At 39.6% G+C, this 21,985-nt stretch overlaps 1 protein-coding gene across 1 annotated transcript in view; it reads left to right on the top strand.

Annotated features, from left to right (window-relative positions):
- Positions 1-21,985, top strand: part of LOC123027410 (VPS10 domain-containing receptor SorCS3) — a 597,507-nt gene that overhangs the window by 561,981 nt on the left and 13,541 nt on the right. Inside the window, exons 24-28 of the mRNA XM_044438273.1 lie at positions 2,448-2,571; positions 9,357-9,469; positions 13,646-13,777; positions 19,236-19,335; positions 21,033-21,138. Of these exons, the coding sequence (XP_044294208.1) occupies positions 2,448-2,571; positions 9,357-9,469; positions 13,646-13,777; positions 19,236-19,335; positions 21,033-21,138 (575 nt within the window). The remainder of the gene's footprint in view (positions 1-2,447; positions 2,572-9,356; positions 9,470-13,645; positions 13,778-19,235; positions 19,336-21,032; positions 21,139-21,985) is intronic.

Here is a 21,985-nt window from a genome sequence, read left to right on the forward strand (position 1 = left end):
AAAATAAAGAGACTTTGTGGACTTTGCAGAATTTGATTACAGCTAGACACATAGTGGTGCAGAACAAATCACCCTGGGAATTCTGAACTTAGTGAACATTTCCCATTCTTAAAATTCAGGCTATTCCTAGTAGAATAATAATGAATAAATCAATGGAAATAGTCCATGTACACTGCTGCGGTTACAGCTTTAAAATATGCCTGAGGACCCTGTTGACTTTGTCAGCTTTTCCATTAGTATTGGCAAAGTGTTGTGTTTCTGTTTTTTACAGAAAAAGGCAATTTAGCTATGGGTTGTTAAGGTTGCTCTGCACATGGTAAGAAGTGATCTCATATCTCACAAACCACCTTATTATCTTGGGGCAATGTGGGGTCTATCCCACCAAATTCAGCCTTATATAAAGTGTCCACCCAAACATCGGAAAAGCAACTATTGCCAAACAGCATGAATCAGTCACACTGTAGCTTGCCATGTGGTGAGCAGGAATTCTAATTGCTTTGTTGTACAGAGAGCTGGATTTTTCAACACATGATGAAAAATGCCCCTTAAACAGAATTTTCACACTAATAATAATATTTTTAAAAATCAAACTGGCCACGTGATGGGAAGAAGCAGACCAATGTGTCATTGTGTCATTGCATTACCAGTTAAAATGTTGTTAAATGAAGACACTGCAGTAGAAACAGATTCTGACATATGTGATTCAGCCAATTCTTGATGTATTTGAACACCATGAGAGGTGCAATGCAGACAGCAATGGCATTTTACACTAGTTGTAGACTCACATCTTTACTACATCTTCAAATTAGCTTGAAGGGTACCACTGTAGTATACAAGACCATTTTATAGCCATCCTAGACAAGGCTCTAATTTCTTTTTCTGGATAGAGCAATTGTAGTGATATGCTGGTCCACTGCCTTAGCAATATACCAAAAGGCCAATTTGCTCGGATTAGCACAGGTCCAGTTTAATAAATGTGTCTGGCTGTCTAATAGGTTTTGAGCAAATGAACCTTAAACTCCTTGATTTAATTTCGAGTTAGTTTCCAGACCTCCGTGCTTGAATTAAATTTAAGGAACTACCTGAATGTTAAAACACTATGATGGAGGTGAAATCAGCCATGATAATAGGACATCCACCATAAACTGGAGTGTGGGCAATTTTTAAAAACAAAATTGGCTCTTGCTGTCTCTCTTGGCTTGGAAAGCTGTACAGTAACTCAACAAAGTTGGTTGCGGAAGCAAAGGTTGTGTGAAATTTGAGCATAAGTGATAATTTGATCCCCCAAAAGATGTGTAAGGACTAAAAATGTATGGATTTTGTTCTATCTTTTCCATTTGTGTTTTGTTGATTGTCAGGCACCATTCATTCCTTCATTTGTCTGTTGAAAGAAAAGGATACTTTTAGGAATGTATAAAAAACATGTTCCGCTTTTGTAAAGTTGTCTTACTTACAATATACATTAGCACAAGTGCAAATTTGTATAAATTTCCCAAAGGTTCTTTTTTAAAAAGCATATAAAAAGCCAGTCCACTGCAGAATAAGCAGGTCAGACTGCACTCATTTCCATTCAGTGCAGATTTCTCTACACCCCTAGTCAGGACTCAAGGATAGAAGGCAAGTGAAACTTGGAACGGTGAACTAACTTCCTAGGTATCACAGGCTAGTGAGCCAGATCCTAGAAGCTGATTCTTGAATAGGTTTATGCCTTACAAGCAATATCTGGAAAGGTGATATTTTATGCTATTTTAAAATATTTCTATACCACCTGTTCTGTAAAACATATCCAGTGGTGTGCAACATTAAAACCATAATGTAAAAATATATAACATACGAAAACATAACCAGTGGTCATCAGCAAATAAAAACAAATTAAAAATCCAGTCACAGCAGTGCAGATCATTAGCCAAAGTGAACAAAAATGGCTGAGAATTGGATCAGAACATACTGCATTTTTGCAGGGAGGAAAGTCCAGAAAGTGATACCACTACAGGAAAGGCAGCCTTTCTACTTGTCACCAGGCCCTGCATGTTGCCCTGCATGTTTTTCAGATTAGAAACATAAATTTAGATGGTGAGAAGATATGGAAAACGCAAGACTTGTATCTCCCTGTTCTGGCTTGGCATCCTTCTCATAACAACAGAACACTCAGAGAACAGAAGAATGGCACCTGGGCTTGTTACCTCTAAAATCTGAGATCCAGACTGGATTAGCGTTACTCTTTTTGTATAGACCATTTCTTTCTGCAAAAATCAAAAATGAACTACCCACTCAGGCACTATTTTCTTGTTCTCATATAATGTAAACATTACATTTGACCACATCTAGAAACTTGTCTTAACTTCATATATTGGTGTTCTCACGCCCAGATTCGTATGTGAGACTCATGAACATTCTGACTGTTTCATATTCAACAAATCTGACATTGTCATTAAATACTTTTACAGCCATTCATCACCTTGGACAGCAGCATCTCTTATACTTTTACTACTGAAGGAATGAATACTGTCACGGTGCAAGTCTCAGCTGGCAGCATCCTTATCCAGGATACAAAGGATATTGCTGTGCATGGTAAGTAGAAACAGATGATTCAAGAGATCATGTTGCATCTGTGTGAATATCACTGATACAATACCAGATTTAATAACAGGATGCATTCATATGCTGCATTTCCAATCCTCTCAATGACGTTTTGGAGGACAGGGAATGGGCAATGAGCTTGAGCATTCCCTCCTCCCCAGTCTTGACCATGTTAAAGAAGAATCTCTATAACCACAGATTGCTAGATCATACATTATGGAATAAACCAGGATGTATTTTTATTGAGACACTCAAGGGAAAGCAGGAAAGAATAGTAAAAAAAAATGGAAAATTTGATTTTGGTTATTATCATTTGAAAGGAAGACTTTTAATCAGCACACAAACTAGTATCAGAACTGAATCATACCATGGTTTTTCAAGTTTGTAAATCAAATTCCAGGAATCAATTTCCTTTAATGTATTGAAAAGTTAATTAGTGACATTTAGAGGAAACTTTATATCTCAGTGAATTAAAGTGTGACTGAGCATATTAATCATGGTTTTATAGAAAGAATGAATGTTTGTTGAATTTCTGCTATTGACATGGAAATGTAGGAACAGTATAAGCAAATTATCAGTGCTGATATCTGTTCATGGGTTCTCAAGTGGAAATGCTGTCTAAATTCCCTTATTCATTTTCTTATTTCTCATTTTCCAGTTCTGCGGTACTTGGGATTTAAAGCATCAAACTTCCTGTGGGCTTTATTCAATAATTTAATTATTTATAGATTTGATATCCTGACCTTCTTTACAAAGCAATCACAGGCTGAGTTACAATACTAATATAATAATATATGATTGCAAAACCAATACAACTAATGTAAATGTAGAACAACCAATCAGAATCAAAACTTTCATATACACCGTCCATCAAATATTTCATTGTAATACATGGATCCAATCATCTATTAAAAATCCTCTTTAAAAAATGTTTTAATTTGGTGCTAAAGGCTGACTAAAGTTGGTGCTAGGGCTTTGTTCGACAAAGTGCCACCACCAAGGAGATTGCATGATGTGCTCTGGATGTCCAATTTTATTAGGTGATGATACAAGCAAGAAGAACTGAGGAGAGGTAGTCTTTAGGTAGGCAGGACTTAAGCTATTTAAGGCATTATGCAGCAAAACCAACGTATTGAATTGTGCTTGATGACAAGGGGTATGAAAGTTAGCTAACCTAAGTTCTCTGAATTCCATCTCAAAGCTTATTTGGACTTGAGCCCATAACAGATTCAAAGTATGGTTTTTCTTTAATGTTTGCATGAAAACATATGCATATTTTTCACCATCATTCATCATTTGTGTGCATCTTCTCTTACTGATTAAAACATCAATCATTTTGCATGCACATTTTTCAAATGTATGCATTTCACTGAATATATTTTTGGGGACTGCAAATCCCATTGCAACTTCATTCACAGATTAGATCTAGTATGTGTTCAGAAAGTACGAACTTGGCAAAACCTGATTCAAAATAAACTGAAACAAAATTTTCATCTTTCCCTATCTCACATGGTGAAACCCACCAATGCCTTGCATTGCATCCAAGCTGCAATCTCCAGACCAGCTGCAAGTGTCACTACCCACAGAGTAGTTGTTTTAGAATAGTTCAATGCATTAATCACTGTGACCAGACTATAATTGTCCAGGAATAACGCTCACTGGTGAACCAACTAGAATCGCAAACACAAACGGACAAAAACTCTTTGCTGCTTCACCCACTTGAGTCCACAGTGACAAGGCAGAATCAAAGAACACCACGAGACTAATGACCTGGTCCTTCAGGGAGATTGCAACCCAGTCCAGAGCAATCCACTCCTGTAATTCCCAGATCTGAGACCCATCAGTTACTATATCTCAGCCTTTTGGAGATTCAGCTACAGTCTTTTGGCAGTCAGCAGACATCAGTAAAGCCCCTCCAGAACTTCACTTAACTCTGATGGACAGGTGAGGTAGAGCTTGGTGTCATTAGCATACTGATTTCAGCTTGATTCCCCCACCCTTCAACCATGTGCTGGCTGGCATCTCAGGTGCACACAGTGATAATGGATAAACTTTCTGTACTATATTCCCAGTATCAGTCCAAAAATATGAGCTCTTTTTGAAAAAGTCAGCCCTTGGAATGGCTTTGCTATGTGGATTTCATACCCTAATTTTAATCTTTTGTTACATCTAGCAATAATGTTAACAGGTTTTTTTGTGAGCTGTCCCGAAAAGTTTTAAATCAATAAATACCATATAATAACATATCATTTCATATATATGCTTGTTTTGGAATTAAGGTGCTTTAATTTTATACATTTTTCTTATTAAACATTATGTTCTACATTCAGAAAATATTCCCACAGATGACTGAATGGTTAGTTGCAAAAATTATATTGAACGAACATAAGCAAAAATTAAGAAGCATACATGTTCACAGTTGAAATCATATAACATAAGTATAAATGCAGGTGATACACTAGATTTTAAACAAGATTCTGTCTCTGAAAAATATTTCATTGCCCATCACTAATCAGAAATTAACATGAAATAATAACGACAAAATAAGCTTGCAAATTTCTTGGTTATGTGTGCAAACTGTTGTTATAGGAGACACAAACTGATTTATAGGACATAAAGATGATCATGGCAATAATCACATAACTTTTCTAGAATAAGTACCATTATTTTAGCTATTTTATTCCCCTTCCCAAACAATTTCCTTCATGGTGGCAAAGAGTAGCAAGGTAAGGCACTGGCCATTGCCTTCCTTTTTCCATGTACCAGTTCATAGCACTGCCCCTGAACTTGGCCGAAAGTTGCTCACTTCATTTGCCATTGAGATCCAATCACACTCTGCAGAACTTAGGATCCTTTGAATTGCCTTTCCCCATACCTGTCCTCCCTGACAGATTACGTGCATTGTGTGTTGTTTGAAAGGCTTTTGTATTGGCAGAAGCTATGCCAGAGAAGACATCCTTCTTGAAAACAGACACCAGTTTGCCTCATTTGACTTTGTACACACTCCAATTTTTTGAACAGATGATTTTTAGAAATAATCTATAAATGGAGAAATCTCCAGATATTTTTGTTGCCTTCATTGAAGTCTGCACATTAATACCTTTAATAAAAGCAGTGTGTGTATGTGTGTGTTGTGTATATATCAATTTGTATGTATGAGTGTGCATGTGCATGTGTGTGAATGTAATAGACTTATTGCTTAAATATCATGCAGGAAAATTACAATATTTCATTTTTCCATTTTAATACTTTAATATTAAAAAAAGAGCCTAGAGTCTGGTAGTTCTATCATCTGGAAGTACAACAAAGCTTTCAATATAAGCCTTTCAGTCTCAAAAGATCTGCTCAGGCTACAGCATTCCAGTGGTTCAGTAGCCTTATAGTTTATAGCCAGAATCTGATTGGAGTTGGCCCAGCACAGTTGAGTCTATTCAGCTTGTGGAATATTACCATCCCTGTGAGCTTATCTCTATCAACATTCTCAGGGGAAAACAGGAAGAAGGCAACTCATTTCCATCCAGCTGCTAGCTCCGACCTTGTCAGGGAAGGAAACTAGCAGCCTCTTCATGGGAAATAACGTCAGATTCCTATTGGTATGTAGGAATAGGCAGTTATGTTTTGTCTGTTTCTGTGCAGTTCTGCCATTTTTCACCAGCAAAAGTGTCTTCTACCAGTTTTTGTGTAAATGCTTTTTGGGGTTGGGAAAATTCCACATATATTTTTGGGGGAGGGGAAAATGTGCTTTTTCATGCACATATCATGTGCACATCTAACCACTGATGGATGTGTACAAACCTATGTTTGTGTGTGTGTTTTTAATTTTCACAAAACTGCACATCTTCAGTTATTAATTTCAAATTTCCAAAAACTGCACATCTGGACTGAACCAGCTTATGCAGCTATGAATTGAAGACTTCAGTTTTAAGAAAGAAATACATCAGAGCAATTTCTTCACACATCTCTGTTTGTATTGGCATAATGGCAGTATACCTGTAGTAGACAGTTCCCCAGCAAATATTGAGCCAGAAGCCATAGCATGCCAGTTTGGAGAATACATTAATTTCAGAACTTCTCTAGAGTGCTGGACATTAACAAAGTTTACAAGGAAGAGGCAAGCAGGAAGACTAAAGATAATCTCCAAAGTCTAACATCTTATTTACATTATTATTATTTATTTCATTTCTATACCACTCCGCAGCTTTAACTCTCTGGGTGGTTTATGTAACTAGTAACTATTTTCACAGCCATTTCTACTGGCAAAAGATGATCTACCTTAGATGATTAATACAAATACTACTAATAATTTGATATTCTGAGGTCTCCAGTGATCTTCCCTTTGTCCAGCTCAAGCACTCAACATCAGTGTTACCATCTTCAGTGACATTTAAGCAAGTAGGTCATTGGCATTAAGACAGGTTACAGCATCCTCGCTTCCAGAGCTCCACCCTGACATTAGATCAGCAGAGGATATCAAGACAGGTGAAGGATGCAGAAAGCACAGGTCCCAAATGTGCAAGAGTGAGTGGTTCAAAGATGGATGATGGAGACTAGGTGCAACGGGAAAGATAGATAGCAAGTTTCACAGCCCTGCCTTATTGACAGGTGCTTGCTAAAGTGAAATGAAGCTTTCAGCTCAGCAGTGAACAGATTCTGCGCTGGGTCAGAGAAGAGGTCCAGCTCTGTGAATTCATCAACTTGCCTGCCATTGAAATTAGCCTTGCTCTCCTGCAGTCAGTTAATTAGGAAGTAATTTCTTAGTGTCTCATGAATTGCAATACCCTTATTTGCCTGTCATTAGCATGATTGGTATCTGATTTGTTATGCATTAACTACTCATGGCTGCACATGGGGCTAACAAACAGACAATTCCTGCTTTTGGAAAACATTACTTACAGCAAGGATTTATTCAACAGAGCACAAAGTAAGCCAAGTGCAATAGAAGAACAAACTAATTTCTGAATACCGACTCCTACTTATTTCTTAGCACTGTTTGATTTCTGGATAGTTCTGGTGAATGCAAAATGTTCTAAAATTGGAGAACCAAGCAAAGTACCAAATCTCATACCTTGGGATGGACAGATCTGCCAGTTTCACTTTCTTCTCTATTAAATGTTTTCCACCTCATTTATGAAGGCATTTGAGAATTTATTATAAAATGTACTGCATAAAATTTTCTCTCATCTGCACCACCTAATTCAGTATGTCTGTGGTAAGCCCCGTGTGGTATCTGATTGTCACAGAACTATTAATGTTCAGGAACCTGTGAGAAGGGGAGGAGGAAGTTAACCTAATTCTGCACAAAAACAGGAAATGCAACCTTTAATTTTAAGATTTTAGCACACAAAGTCCTCTGTCTCAAAGGATGAATGTGTCAGTTTCACTTCATCCTGCATTTGCTCTTCTGGAATCTCAAGTTCTTTCTGTTACATCTGTAAGGTGTTTACTTAATTTAGTAAGTTTCATTTGAAAAGCATACCCACACGAATGAAATTCCTTACTCACACTAACATAGAAGATTTGTGTGCTCATCTGGCTGCTTCCTTTATTCTATTTTGTTAAAAACTATTGGTTTACTGCTAGTTTATTGTTTATTGGTTGTTTTATTGGTTATATTGTGTATATTTCCTCCTGTTGTATTTATATGGTTGCATTATATTATATTTTTATTCTTTTATGTTTTATGGTTTTTGTTATTATTGTTATTATTTTATCTGTATTTTTATGATTGCGCTGTGAGGCGTCCAGGGAGTCTCTGGCTATGGGGTGGCATACATATGCAATAAATAAATAAATAGAAAGATAAATAAGATAATGCTTTATAATGGAATAAAATTGCATTATTAAAAACAGCAATGTCTCCTTCTTGCTCTCAGACAATGCATCATACTGCTCCTTTTCCTCTCTTTTTCTATTGTCCTCATCTCCTAATGTATCTAGGATTTAGGATACAGCCCTAAATGGCAGCAACTCTGAAGTTTAATTTTGCAGTTCTGAGGTCACAAGAAAGGCTTAGAGATGGACTTTTGGGTATGGGTTGCCTTGAGGCATTGCTAAAATATGAAGCATACTGGTGGTGCCTCAGCCTTCTCTGAGTTGAGAATGTTCTTAGATCTAGATTGGATTGCACCCTCATTGAACTCAATAGGAGTTAATTCTGAGAAGCATGTGTAGGAGTGTGCTGTTAGTTAGAACTACACAGTTCAGCTCAAAATCAACTGATGGAATTTTTGGAACCGTGCATTATGAATGTGACATACATTCATTGTTCCTTATCACCGTTGTCATATGAACAAGAGTTGGGGCTTCCACTCTTCTTGAAAGTCATGGTTCAAATATAATTCCTTCTACTACTGGTCTTCTGCTTTATCTAACTGTATATAAAAATTTGATCCATTGAACTGGGAAGGTTAAAGATGGATATTAGTTGTATTTTCTAGGTACATATTCAATAGGTAGTCATATGAAACCTGGCAATTTAAAACCAACCATCTGCGGTATGGGGACTCAACCCTACAAAATCAATTTCAGCACCTGAGAATTAATTTTGCAAAATCAATTCTTTGGGGGAAAATAATGATTTAAAAAGTTTCTACTATAAATTGAAAGAATGGAAATTTTCTTTAGCACTTGCTATTTAGCGGATGTTGCAATTGTAAGAATATCTTCTGTTCTGCCAGTCTAATGCTACATATAGAATTATCCTGCTAAATATAACAGTTGATGCACATTAATTGCCTTCAAAGAGCTGGGCTTTGACTGTGAGATTCTCTTTGCAGAATATTTCCAGTCTCAACTATTATCATTCTCTCCTAATTTGGATTACCACAATCCTGATATTCCTGAGTGGAGAGAAGATATTGGCAGAGTAATCAAGAGAGCCTTGGTGCAGGTAAGTCCTCATAGGCAGGCTACTGAATAATAAGGATGATTGTCTTAAAAATCTGAGCAATCTGTAGCTGCACAATTCATGGATGGGATTATATTATCCTGGATAGGATATGATTAGCAAAGAAAAAAAATCATTCCCAGTGAGCCACATAACTTTTAAGAAAGCCATTCAGAGCATGTTGAGGTCTTGGTACAGCATCATGTAATAGACTATATACTCATTTTCTAGTATACAAAAATGTTCCTTATGTCATCCATCCTTCCAGCAACCTTGAAAGGTAATACATCATCAGTACCTTTTATAGAAGGGATATTTGTGTGACTGAGCTGGTAATTTCCCATGATACTAGTGAGTCCACCACTAACCAGGTCTTTTGTATCTGTTTTGTTTATCAAAATCAACACATTTTCTATGTTCTGGATCACACTGGGAAATCAGTTTACAGAAGGCTATCTATAGGCCCTTGTCTTTATAGCCATTTCTATGCCCCATGTGTTCCACATTACAAGCATTAACATTTCAAGTGTTAAAGGTTGTATTACAAGCATTAGTCTGTTATTCTTTTTTTGTTTAGTGCCACTACACAGTAGGGGAAACTGGGGTTTAAGTCTGGGGTTTTAAATAATGGAGGCACTGCTCAGAAGTACAAACACACTTTTTGACTAGCATCCTGATGTGCTGAAGCCCAAAATGCTATTTTTCTGCCTATGCTGACCACAGGCTAGCGTGCCATTAGTAGTTCAGAACTTTCCCAGCAGGGTGTGGGGGAAGAATCTTGTGGGAATTTTTCGGGTTCCAGGATATCTCCCAAGCTGAAGCCATCATGCTGTTCTCCTTCTGTTTCAGCATTCCCATCAACCTTCACCTTCACAGTATCCTCTAAATTTTGTTTCCATTCTCCGTCGTTGCCCATACAACCAAGACAAGCTTTTCAAGCTTTTCAACTTTAGCTAAAATTGAGCTAGCCTCACATCCAAAAGAGAAGCTTAAACTGACCCAGAAGGTTTGCCTCAGGCTACAGGCACAGCCTATACTCCATTCCTTCCTCCACTCCTCAAAAATCATGGGAAAGTGCATCAGTTACTGGAATCTTATAGAGAAGAACTGTGGCTTGGACTGTTGCTGTGTCGATTTTGGGAGTTAGTGTGGATGGCAATGAGGTGGTTGAGACAGAGAAGGTGGATTTTGGCACGAGTGTTGTGGGAAGGGGGCATAAAAGGAAGAATACTGATATTTAGAATCTTTGCCCACATTTCTCCTGACCATCAAACTGGAGGAGGGTTACCTATGGAGTATGGTACAGGCTGTCTTCCCAGCTGGAGCTGAGGGGTTTCAGGACCCTTTCTGTTTTAAAATATTATTTAGTTCTGAAAATCTCAGGTTTCCCTTGAGACTGTTGATCCCTCCCTCTTCTATGTGTGTGGTGCTGTGTTAGCTTCATAAGGATTGGCACTCAGCTTATAAGGCTGTGAAATAGCTGGAATGATATAAGGTACATGGATATTATTGCCTTATATGACCTGAAGCTTGTCTAGTGGATGATTCCTGTTGTTAGGAGATTCAGATATTTGTTTCTCTTTCAGTATTATTAATTATTCCTTTTCATGGCAGATGGTATACGTTCACGTTTCCTTCCAAGATTTGCTTGGCAAACTAAATTTTTGCAGTCAACAAAACACTGTGTGAAAAATTTGCAGTTTTGCCTACTTGTTATCCCCACTGTGGAAAAACTTGCTCAGTGTGATTTAATGATAGCTCTGTTCTCTTTGATAAAATGCATTCCTGCTGCTCAACAATAAATAAATAAATGGGGGCAGAATGCTTGATTTTCAGCATCCTGCGAGTAATGCTCCAAGCAGCTCACTGCTAAACGACTCCTGTTCCAGATCTCTTTTGGCCTTTTCTAGCAAGAGCACATTCTTTTTTTGCACATGGATTTGTATTAACTCCTATATCTAGCTGAGAAAAAGTACATGGTTTGATTATTGTTTGTGCAAAGCAGGAACATATGCCTTGGAAGATGCAAAACCACCCATGTTTAGTTGCTCTATTTAGCCACATCTTTTCTGTTTTAAAGTAAAATACAGTGTAGCACACTTAAAAATAGACTGTGGAGGCATGCCATCCAAAAGTAAGTGTGTGTGTGTGTGCATGTTTCATACAAAGCATTTTTGGAATTTCCACCTCTCATACGTTTAGGATGGATCCCAACCCTTTTGTAGACTGGGGTGACCACAACTGGCGTCTTTTCCTTACCTCCAATGTTCTCAGGAGTTCCTTACTTCTGCTGGTTGACTTTTCACTACTTATCAAGGCATACAGTTGTGGAGAGGGCTTCAGGAAATACCTATGGTAGTGCTTCAGATTCTACATGAGAAAGAACATGCATTAATGGATAGGATGTTAGGATTCCTGGTTTCTTGCATTCAAGGTGCTGTCACACATAGTTCTGAACATCTAGATCCTGAAGTCATGATCTGAAGAAAAATACTGTTTTTGTTTTAGTCAACAATCTTTGAGTAATTGTGTTAAATATAACCAGATCTATCTTTACTATGGGAATAAAACTGTGTGAACTCCAGAATTATTTTGCATTTTTCCCACTTCCCCAAGTGGGGTTGGTACTTACCTGGTTTTGCTTTTCTTTGGAAGGAGATTTATGATATTTTTGGAATCTCTTGACTTGTTTACAAATACAGAAACTGAGCACAGGAGGAAGCAAACTCCATAGTTTCTCTATAAGTAGCAAATTCACTGCTCCTTGTCAGAAGATGCAGTGCAGAAGCTGGCTCTCAAAGAACAGCTTCAAGTCAGGCTGCAGTATCACTGTTCTTTTACATGACAGGTGGGCAACAGGTGGGCTGGGGGTACCATGTGCCCCCTCCCCTTCCTGCAAGCCTGGCTGTCACTGTTCTTGCTACACTGCCCAGTCTGCTGCTTGCATACACACATTAAGGGAATGCGCCGCTAGTTCGCCTGCTATTTTCCAGCCTTGCTGAGCCATTTACCTGCACTTCTCTAACAAGGGATGTGACTGGAACATTTGGCCAATGAGCATGCGGGACTGTTATTCTGATATTCTGGTCCCTCTTTTATTTAAGAGCAATCACATGGCAAACTCCCGTCCTCAAAGATAGTTGAGGAATCAGTTGTGCCATCATGTTGTTGTTGTTGTTGTTGTTGTTGTTATAACATTTCTATGCCGCCCCTTGCCGAAACCTCGGGGCGGCTTACAACGTGAAAAAATACATTGAAATACAATAGTACATAATAAATTACCATTAAATATAAAAATACAAAAAATACATTGATTTACAAATATAAAATTAAAATTATCAGTATAAAATAAAAATATAGGAGGAGAAAGAGAAGGAAGAAGAAGTTGCCATGGCCTGATCATATGTTTTAACAATTGAAATGATGTTTAAATAAAAAGGTCTTTACCTGGCGCCGAAAAACCAGTAACGACGGTGCCAGGCGGACCTCTTTGGGGAGTGAATTCCATAGGTTGGGCGCCACCACAGAGAAAGCCCTCCTCCGGGTACTTACTCTCCTAATTTCTTTCATGGAGTGTTCCCGGAGAAGGGACTCTCCCATTTGGAATGGCTTTCATGGTTTGAGTGGTCAAAGTGGTCCCTAGTTTTAGAATAATTGAGGAACTGAGAGCCACAGTATGAAAGCATCACTTTTAGATACCTGATAAATCTGTTCCCTGGAGCATTATGACATGATCTGATGTTTTTAAGATTTATTGAGAAGGTATATGGATAGATATTACAAACCAAGATTATATCTTTCCACATTTTCTCAAGTTATTATATTTATTTACTCGTTGTTTGTGTTAATTATTATCAGTAAACATTAGAGCATTGTGCTAATCAAATGGTATAGAAATGCATTTAAATAAATATATAAATACTCCTGCCTTGTTCCCATCAAGGAACTCAATATGGGTTATATAATTCTCCTCCTCTCAATCATATCCCCACAACAACAACCTTGTGAGGTAGGCTGGGCTGAGTGTTTGACAGGACCAATGTCACCCAGTTGGCTCCATGACCAAGCAGAGGCTCGAGCCCAGATCACCTGAGTTCCAGTCTTGCACTCTTAAACACTAACCCCACACTGTTGGCACTTCTAAATCAAAACTACATTGTAACTGGTTCTCTTGTTTAGGTGACTGGAATCCCTGATGAGCAAGTTCTGGTGGCAGTATTTCCTGGTTTGCCCACGTCCGCTGAGCTCTTCATCCTACCCCATCAAAACATGTCAGAGAGAAGGAAAGACAGTGAGGGTGATTTGGAGCAGGTGAGAAAATGCTTTTCATCTGGGTATCGTTTCTTCCACTTTCTTCCACAGCACTGAGCACTAGTTAAGCAGGAGACAGCCGGGTAGCTTTACCACTGCGTGCCCTGACACTGGGCTGGGCTCTGGAATGTTGTGTTCAAAGCGGCATAACTTGTTAGCTGGTTTTCCAAATATTAATGTCAAGACTTGCTTTGCCTCTAAATTAGCTATGGGTAAGCAACCCTACAGAATCACAATGCCTGAGTGTTAAGATAAATACTTGAAACTCCACAAGAGATTCTCTGAGTACCTGCATTAAGAACAGGGCACAGTATCTTCCACTGCCCCCATGCTGGTAGAAATGACCTCTAGTGCAACAGGCAGTAGCAGTTCCCCAAAGAACTGGAAATGAGTGGCAGCACTGAAACAGGGCTGGTCAGCCAAGACCACAGAAGGGCCCTGGCCCTGGAAATGAGATTTAGGAACCATTGATTCCTGTGATTAGTAGATGCATCCCCTGCTGCAGCAGAACTAGCAGAGGTACTGCAACAGTACAAGATACTGCCCCTAAGAAGTCTTCCTGTCTATAGTTCTGTTCTGTTCTTCCCCTTCCCCTTCCCCTTCTAAATCCTGCCTTTTATCCTGTCTTGTAAGGAATACCCTCTGAAGCAAGTTAGGCAGAGAGTCCATAACCAGCCCAGATTCACCCAAGAACATTCATGGTCAAGTGGGGACTGGAACCTCAATTTCCTGTATCCCAGGCCAGCACGATATCCGCAGCACTACATGGGTACTCTCATAGTGTTATATCCACATATTAGCAAACAAGGTGCCTACAGGAAGCAGGACATGGAGACAAAAGTACCCTCTTGCAGCAGTCCTACAGGCAGGCTCCTTCTGACCATGAGTGCAACATTTAGACATTATAATCATTCACCACGGATATCCTGTTTACTCCTTTTTAAATGGTCCACATTTCAAAGTTACAATATTGGGCCATCTCTGCCAGCTCCCCCACCCCAAGACAAAAATCATTCACCTTGGGAAAGAGGACTCATTCTGTGCAGATAACAGCTGCTTCATGTAGATAAAAAGCTCAGCTGCTGCTGTGACTATTACACACTAGTTCACAATGGGGTAATAAATGCCCCTAGAAGCAAAGGGACATACTGACATGCTGTTCCTCTCAGTAGCATTGCACAGAAAAAGATGGCTGAATTTTGGAGGCTGCCTTCTTTTTTTCCTATGCAGTAGCCCTGGGTGGGACACCATGCTAATTAGCTCCTGTAAAATCCATTTCATCTATGTTTTGCAGATTGATAGGTGCCTTCTGTTCTGTCATTTGCTAATTGATGGAACTGGATTTTACACAAATATATTTGTATGCAAATTCAGTATTGTATAAATTTGCATTCTCAAAACTGCACAAAGCCCTGTCTGCTTTTGCATCTAGCCACTCTCATGGCTTAGGACCAAACCTCTCAGAGTCAGGTTTGTAGTGGCAGCGATTTGAATGGGGAATTAGGACCGTCTCCCAAGCTTTAGAAGGAAGGGCTGCTACCATGGATCTTGGATTCCTCTAGTGAGTAGGGAAACTCTGGGAAGAATTCCCAAACCTGTTCCTTGTTCCCCAGTCCTTCCCCATCCAGGCAGATCTATGGTCTGTGGGAAAGGACAGTGGATATAGACTTTAGGATGTGAAACTCCTACAAGGGCTTCCTAGTCTGGCTATAAAATTCTTTCAGTTACTCTAACTTGGTGCTGTTGAAGTTGTCAGGACTTTCCTTGGATGTCCTGAACTCACTGGGATGGTGCTACCAGTGCTATCCATAGTACAAAAGGTGCTGCTGCCTGTCTCACAAGGCCTCATTCCTAAACTATCACCCAGGGTACATAATGAAATCCCAGAGAGCAGAAAAGTCACCCTTGCTGCATCAGATAAATAGCCTTTCCATGAGGTCAGATGAATCTCCCAACTTCAGACGGTAGGTCCCATACATGGTGGATTCTATGCACTCTGCTCATGCTAGGAAAACTTCATGCCACACCTTCTTTCCAGGGAGCCCTGCTGGGCAGCAACCTGACTCCAGAGAGCAACCAACTGGGCTTTTCAGAATGTCTGCCACTGGCCATCCAGCATTTCACACCGAGGACCTGTCAGAGTAAGCCATTGGGTGGGTGGTTGTCACTTGCAGTAGAGTGGCTAGTACAGCTCTCCAGACTGGTGGGGAACATGCCATCTCTTGAAGCGAAGCATCACACAATCAACCCAGAAAGCCATGGTGCGCCTGGCTGCAGGGAGGAGCTGGCATAGTTCTCCAGAGTGTCCCCTGCCCAATACGTAGCTTTGAGGATCTCTTAGGACATGGCATTGGGTGTGTTCACTCTCTGGGAAGCTGCTGGAGATTCTGCCTTAATGCCTCACCATGACAGGCTCTTCTTCAGGGTGAGGCATTGGTAGGGAAGTAGCACTGTGGATCACCTGTGCTGCCTTGGTACACGTGGTCTCCAGAACCACCTCTCCCGCTTTCATGGCTTCCTGTGCAGGTGAAGAGGCAATCACTTCTGCTGCCTTCATCCTTCTTAGAAGGGAAGAGGGGTGATGGGACACTTGCACTGACACTGATTTAAATGCTGGATATGGTTGTTGTTACGCTGCGTTTGGATCCCACCTTTTTGTCTCTTGCAGAGAATCAGGGGCAGCTTACATGGTCTACCGCCACTCCATTTTTTTTTTTTTTTTTTTTGTCACAGCAGTGCTATGAGCTGGGTTAAATTGAAAGTGAGCGACTTTCATGAAATTGCCCAGTGAGCTTCAGGGCTGAGTGGGGACCAGAACCCAGATCTCCCAGGTCCCCAGTCCAGCACTTTAACCTCTGTGCCACACAGACTCTCTGAGGATGGGATAAAGAGTCTCAGCAATTATAACTTACCCGTTTATTGCTTATATCAATTTTTGTCTCTAATACTTACCCAACCAATTGGAAGATGGTTGCAAAAGCCCATTAATTCAGTTTTTGTTTGTTGTTCTGTACCACCTACATATTGGACTCTCTGCTTACTCTGAAAAAAGAGCCCCACTACCTCTGAGCATGACCTCCTCTGTCCTTTTTCTATAAATTGCAAATCCAAGGATAACTGTATCCCATCGATTTTCACTGTTCCAACAGATCTGTGACATGCCCACTATATCAATACTCTCTTCCAGGCAATTACTATAATTAGAGTGACCAGATTCAATGGAGGACATCATATTTTTAACAGCTGTGTTGAACAGGGAATTTAAGCAGGTGCAGCTCTTTAATCTCTTCTTGACAAGCTCTTCCTGCCAAAACACCCTCTTCTACAGAACTACTAACCATGAAGGAACCACAGTTGTCTTTTGCATTTGATCATCCAAATTTTTATTCATCTGTATATGCTTTCGGAGCTCTTTCTCAGGCTTGACCAGCTTCACTGGCTCTCTTTTCACTTCTGGGCCCAGTTCAGTGCAGTTTATGATCCTCAAAGCCCTTCATGATCTGAGTCCAGGAGACCTGAATGGTCTCCTATCACCACATGCACCCAGCACAATCATCTTCTGAAGTCCTTTTTCAGGCATCCCCATCAACGGAAGTGTAACTGTTGGCTACTAAGGAGTGACTGGCTTACAGTGGTGGCACCTGGGTTCATCTGGCAGCACCTACCTTGCTATCCTTTTCAGCAGCAGAGGAAGATCCTTGTATTCTCTCAGACTTTTAATCTCTCCCTTCTTTAAGTACCCTTTATTCAGGTTTCAGCCCTTATGCTGTTTGCACAGGCTTTATTAATGTATGTATGTATTTTTATCTGTTATCACTTTACTTGGTAAACATGGTTGTGAGGCTGGGGAAACCCACTCTTATATATGCTTGCTTGGAAATATAGCTATAATTTTACACCTGATTGGAACAATACCATTTCTGTGGTACAGACTGAAGATTTTCTAAAATCCATTTTGGGCCTTGAGTGTGGGTTGAATAAATGAATATAGTGTGATAAGAACAGAATTTTGGTGGCAGGCTCTGCTCCAAGCCACCTGTTTTTGAAATTCCAATAACAGACTATGTGCATACAAATGTAGGACCTGTATACCTGTTCTTGTATATTAATAGAAATGTCAACCCTTCAAGCACGTAGCTTCATGGTGCAGTCCACTCCTATGGTCCCAATTTATCATGTATGGTCCTCCTAGTCCTATCAGAAGTGCAAAAGTGAGTTGAGCGAATACATTTGAAAATGAGTGAATGAGACAAAGCTGTATCTGAAAACAAATGCAAGTACATTCTTTTGAAAAGCAGGATTGACTGCAGCTGGGAATGTACAATACACATTTACTGAAATAAATAGGTAATTACAGCAGTGAATAGCAACTGTTATATTAAGGGAAGAGTAATGAACATTAGCATAGGCTTGTTAAAAGTTCCATGCGGGAATTAAGTTGTGACTAAATCAACTGTTTTCCTCTGGGAAGCTTTGTGGCAGCAGGGAGTATAATAGGAATTTCCAGCAAGCCCAATTATTTTTGTTGATGCCTTATCAGAGAGCTAGATCAATAATATATAATCAGATATGGGACAATTCTTTTTGAGTTCACATTTTAATACCAGCTACATGTTTCCCAAATCAATATGAAAATGAGAAATAGTTGTACTTTAGTGAAAAAATATCTGCCACCCAAAAAAGTAATATACAAGTAAAAACTGCTTACAATGTGTATATGTGTATATTGCACAGACTTAATGTACATATTATGCAAGCTTAATGAGTGCTGACAGAAATACATATATTAGGAGAAATGTATGCACTTTACAAGTGACTTTCTATGTGGCATTTAAAAGAAACAACAAACAAACCACATTTTTATTTTCTAAGAATTCCTTGGGAGTCCATTGGGACCTAAAGTCATTCTTGGAAATAAAGATTGTACTGTTCTTCATCATCAAAACCAATAATAACAAATAAAATAAAGAACAGGACAGAGGTGTCCACATATACCTCACTGGATATCCCAATCTTTACTGTTTGTATTTCTGGAACAAAATCTTCTGCAATTTGCATGCTCTTTATGTTGTGGGGAAACTGTTTCAGGAATAACTGAAGTAAAAGTGGAATCTTCAACAAATGGTCACAATATGAAATGCTCCAGCTAGCATTTCAAGTGGCACCATTGCATCCCCCTTCACAGTTTCACATTCTTTCTTGCAATAATAGGCCAGTGATCTGAACCTACTGAGTATGTTTGGTCTTAAATGTGGAGAAATGGAGTTGAGTCTTTTGTCCCTTTCTCCTAAATTTGTTCTGGTTTGTAATTTAGCAAACCTTGCCTCTTCCCCCACACCATGCATATACTTAACTTCATAATGACAAGCATTTGAAAAATAAGTTTTAGTACATATGATATGCCAGTGAGAAGTCTTCAGAAGTGCTATCATGTATGAATATTTCATTGCTTCTTCAGGCTGTTGAAATCCTCTTCAGTGCTTTGAATCAGAACCTGGTCCAGTTTGAGTTGAAGCCCGGCGTAGAAGTCATTGTGTATGTCACTCAACTAACGTTAGGTAAGCTGATGAAGCAAAAAGGTGATGGATAACTATGTCCCTTGCTAGGGTCCTGATACAATCCAGTCCTTCCCTATAGCTACTCAGAAGTTAAACTGAAAAGAAAACATAAATGTATAATGGCCATGGATAGCTCAGAGTTCATATGGTGGCAACATCTCAAGCTGAATGCCGTGTAGGTTGAAAGGGTATGGAAATGAGCAACTAAAATAATTGGGATGTGACAACCTTTCCTACCAAGAAAAGCTTAGAGGCACTGAGAACAGTTTAAGTGTACTAAATGAGGCTCCCATCCTACAAAGGCTGGGAACATAATAGAAATGGTGAGAAATCAATTTGTTTGCATTTTAATATGAATGTGGCAAATATGCAAACCAAAATGCAAACCATTTGCTATCAAAATCTGGACACTTCTGAAACTTGCAGTGCCATTTTTAGAAGAAAATAAGTTCAGAAAAATGCAAAATTTTCATAATAAACTCACAGGAAATGTGTTTATTTCCAAAAATGGTGCATAATGATGAATACATTGTACAATAATGTTTTCTAAAGCCCTTTTTATTTTAAATACACAAACATCTCTAAAACATTTTTGCGCAGATGAAAAGCAACAGGTGGGCAGGGCAGAGAATCTGAGAAAAATTGAGCCTGACAGCTTCACCTGGCTAAAGGTGAATGACACCAACAGAAGTATAAAATTATGAATACTAAAGTGAAAGGAAATCTCTCTCTCCAGATTTTTCTTCCACAACCAAATACCATCTTCACAATGGCACAGCCTGACCATTATACAAAGCTGTTTGGGAGCCTATGCACAGAGGAAGCACAAAAGCTATATTTGAAACATGCTGTTGTTGTAGAGAAACAAGAAGCACAGGAAACTTATGCGTTCTTTTTCTTGCTTAGCAGAGAAAGGTTGAAAGCCTCGTCTCCACGGTGTGGGTGACAGTACTCTTACACACAAAAGGCATCAGCATTGTTGGGAGCCACCGACTGTTGAGCACTGCCAATTACAGCAGTGCACTTAGGAGCTACTGTGTGGGCACTTGAAAGGGGTAAAGAGAGCGAGAAGGGGAGTAGCTGTGACATTGATCCTGGGATGGAAAAGAGTGGGTATGTGAAGGACTGGAACAAGGCAGACAGGGAAGAGTTCGGAGTTGTCCTGAGTGAAAAGAGGAGTTCAGAGGGCTGAGCAAGACTGCTTGGAACAATGTAGAGTAAATTCAGAGTCATGGAAAGGGAGAAAAGGGGTTTTAAGGACTTCAAAACATCTGCTGCACCAAAAGAAAAAAAAAACCCTAAGAAAGAATGTCTCTCCATTTCTTTTATTAGTACATAATTAAATGACCCCTGTTCTCTCTGGGACAGAAAAAAAAAAAAACAGGTTGAATCTAAAGCAGACCAAGGAAGTGGGGTGGGCAGTCTGAGCACAGATGGCTCTCTGCGGCCTACCACGTCCTTTCCATTACTTTGCTGTCTATAAATTGAAGATAGACTACAAAGGGAGGGACCAGCTTTTTGCCCATATGGGTTGCCTTTGCATAAAAAAGCACAGTGGTGCTAATAATCAAGAAGGAGGGAGGGAGGGAGGGAGAGAGGGATGGATGGACAGACATGCCTTTTCTCATGCTTCACTCTCCTCACCCCACTAGAGTGAATGACTTTCCAGTGTAACATGATATTCTTTCATCTCCCAGCTCCTCTCGTTGATTCTGGTGCTGGGCACAGCAGTTCAGCAATGTTGATGCTGTTATCGGTGGTCTTTGTGGGCTTGGCAGTTTTTTTAATCTACAAATTTAAAAGGTATGTTGCTGCTTCTCTACCATTTAAAGAAGGTCTGTCAAACGATGCTTACAATAAAACCAGTCTTTCTGTATGTGTTCTGTCATACAAGGTGTGGATACGGAAAGAAAGACCAGTTCCAGATATGTGTTCTATGCATTACAGCCTAGAATTTTGTGGGCACAAAGTGGATGGGCATCACACCACATTTCCATCCCTTTTGAGGATGGGAAATAGGATGGAGCACATTAATAGTAATTGTGAGATTGCTCTTAGAGTAACCACTTCTGCCCAGTTCTTGCTGAGGAGATGCCACTTCCAAAATAGTGATGGTGCAATGAATACCTACACAGCAGCTTCTAAGAGTAGAGACAACACTGTGGAGTTTCCTTTCATGATAAACAACACTGATAGAAAGCAGGGTAGATCTAAGAGCAGCAGCTAGAGGTGGGTTAAGTGTCCATTGTTTCAACCTGTTTGTGTCAGTGCAAGCACACTTCTACAGCATTCTACATGAAGTGGTTTTGTGCATTAGGTATCATGTGGCTTTATGTTATTGGCTTCCAGCCTTGTTGTCCCCACCATGAGCATGGATACCTACAGCTGTCATGAGCTAGGTTCCTTTCCTTCACACTTTCAAAGCCACAAACCTTTCTTTACAAAAAAAAAAATCTTTATTCATCAAAGTGTTTTCCATAAACACAATTGCCCAGTAGACCATAAGCTTTCACATAGTGTGAAATCCTGTGCGGGATCCCAGAACATATGGAAACTCACATAAGAGCTCCTTATACAATCTGAATTTTAAAGGAGCTCTCCACAGTACTGTACAAGTTTGGGACTATGCTCCAGAACCATGGATTGCTCT

The sequence above is a fragment of the Varanus komodoensis genome, unplaced genomic scaffold, assembly GCF_004798865.1.
Source record: "Varanus komodoensis strain SLA01 unplaced genomic scaffold, ASM479886v1 scaffold1, whole genome shotgun sequence".
Taxonomy (NCBI): Eukaryota; Metazoa; Chordata; class Lepidosauria; order Squamata; family Varanidae; genus Varanus; species Varanus komodoensis.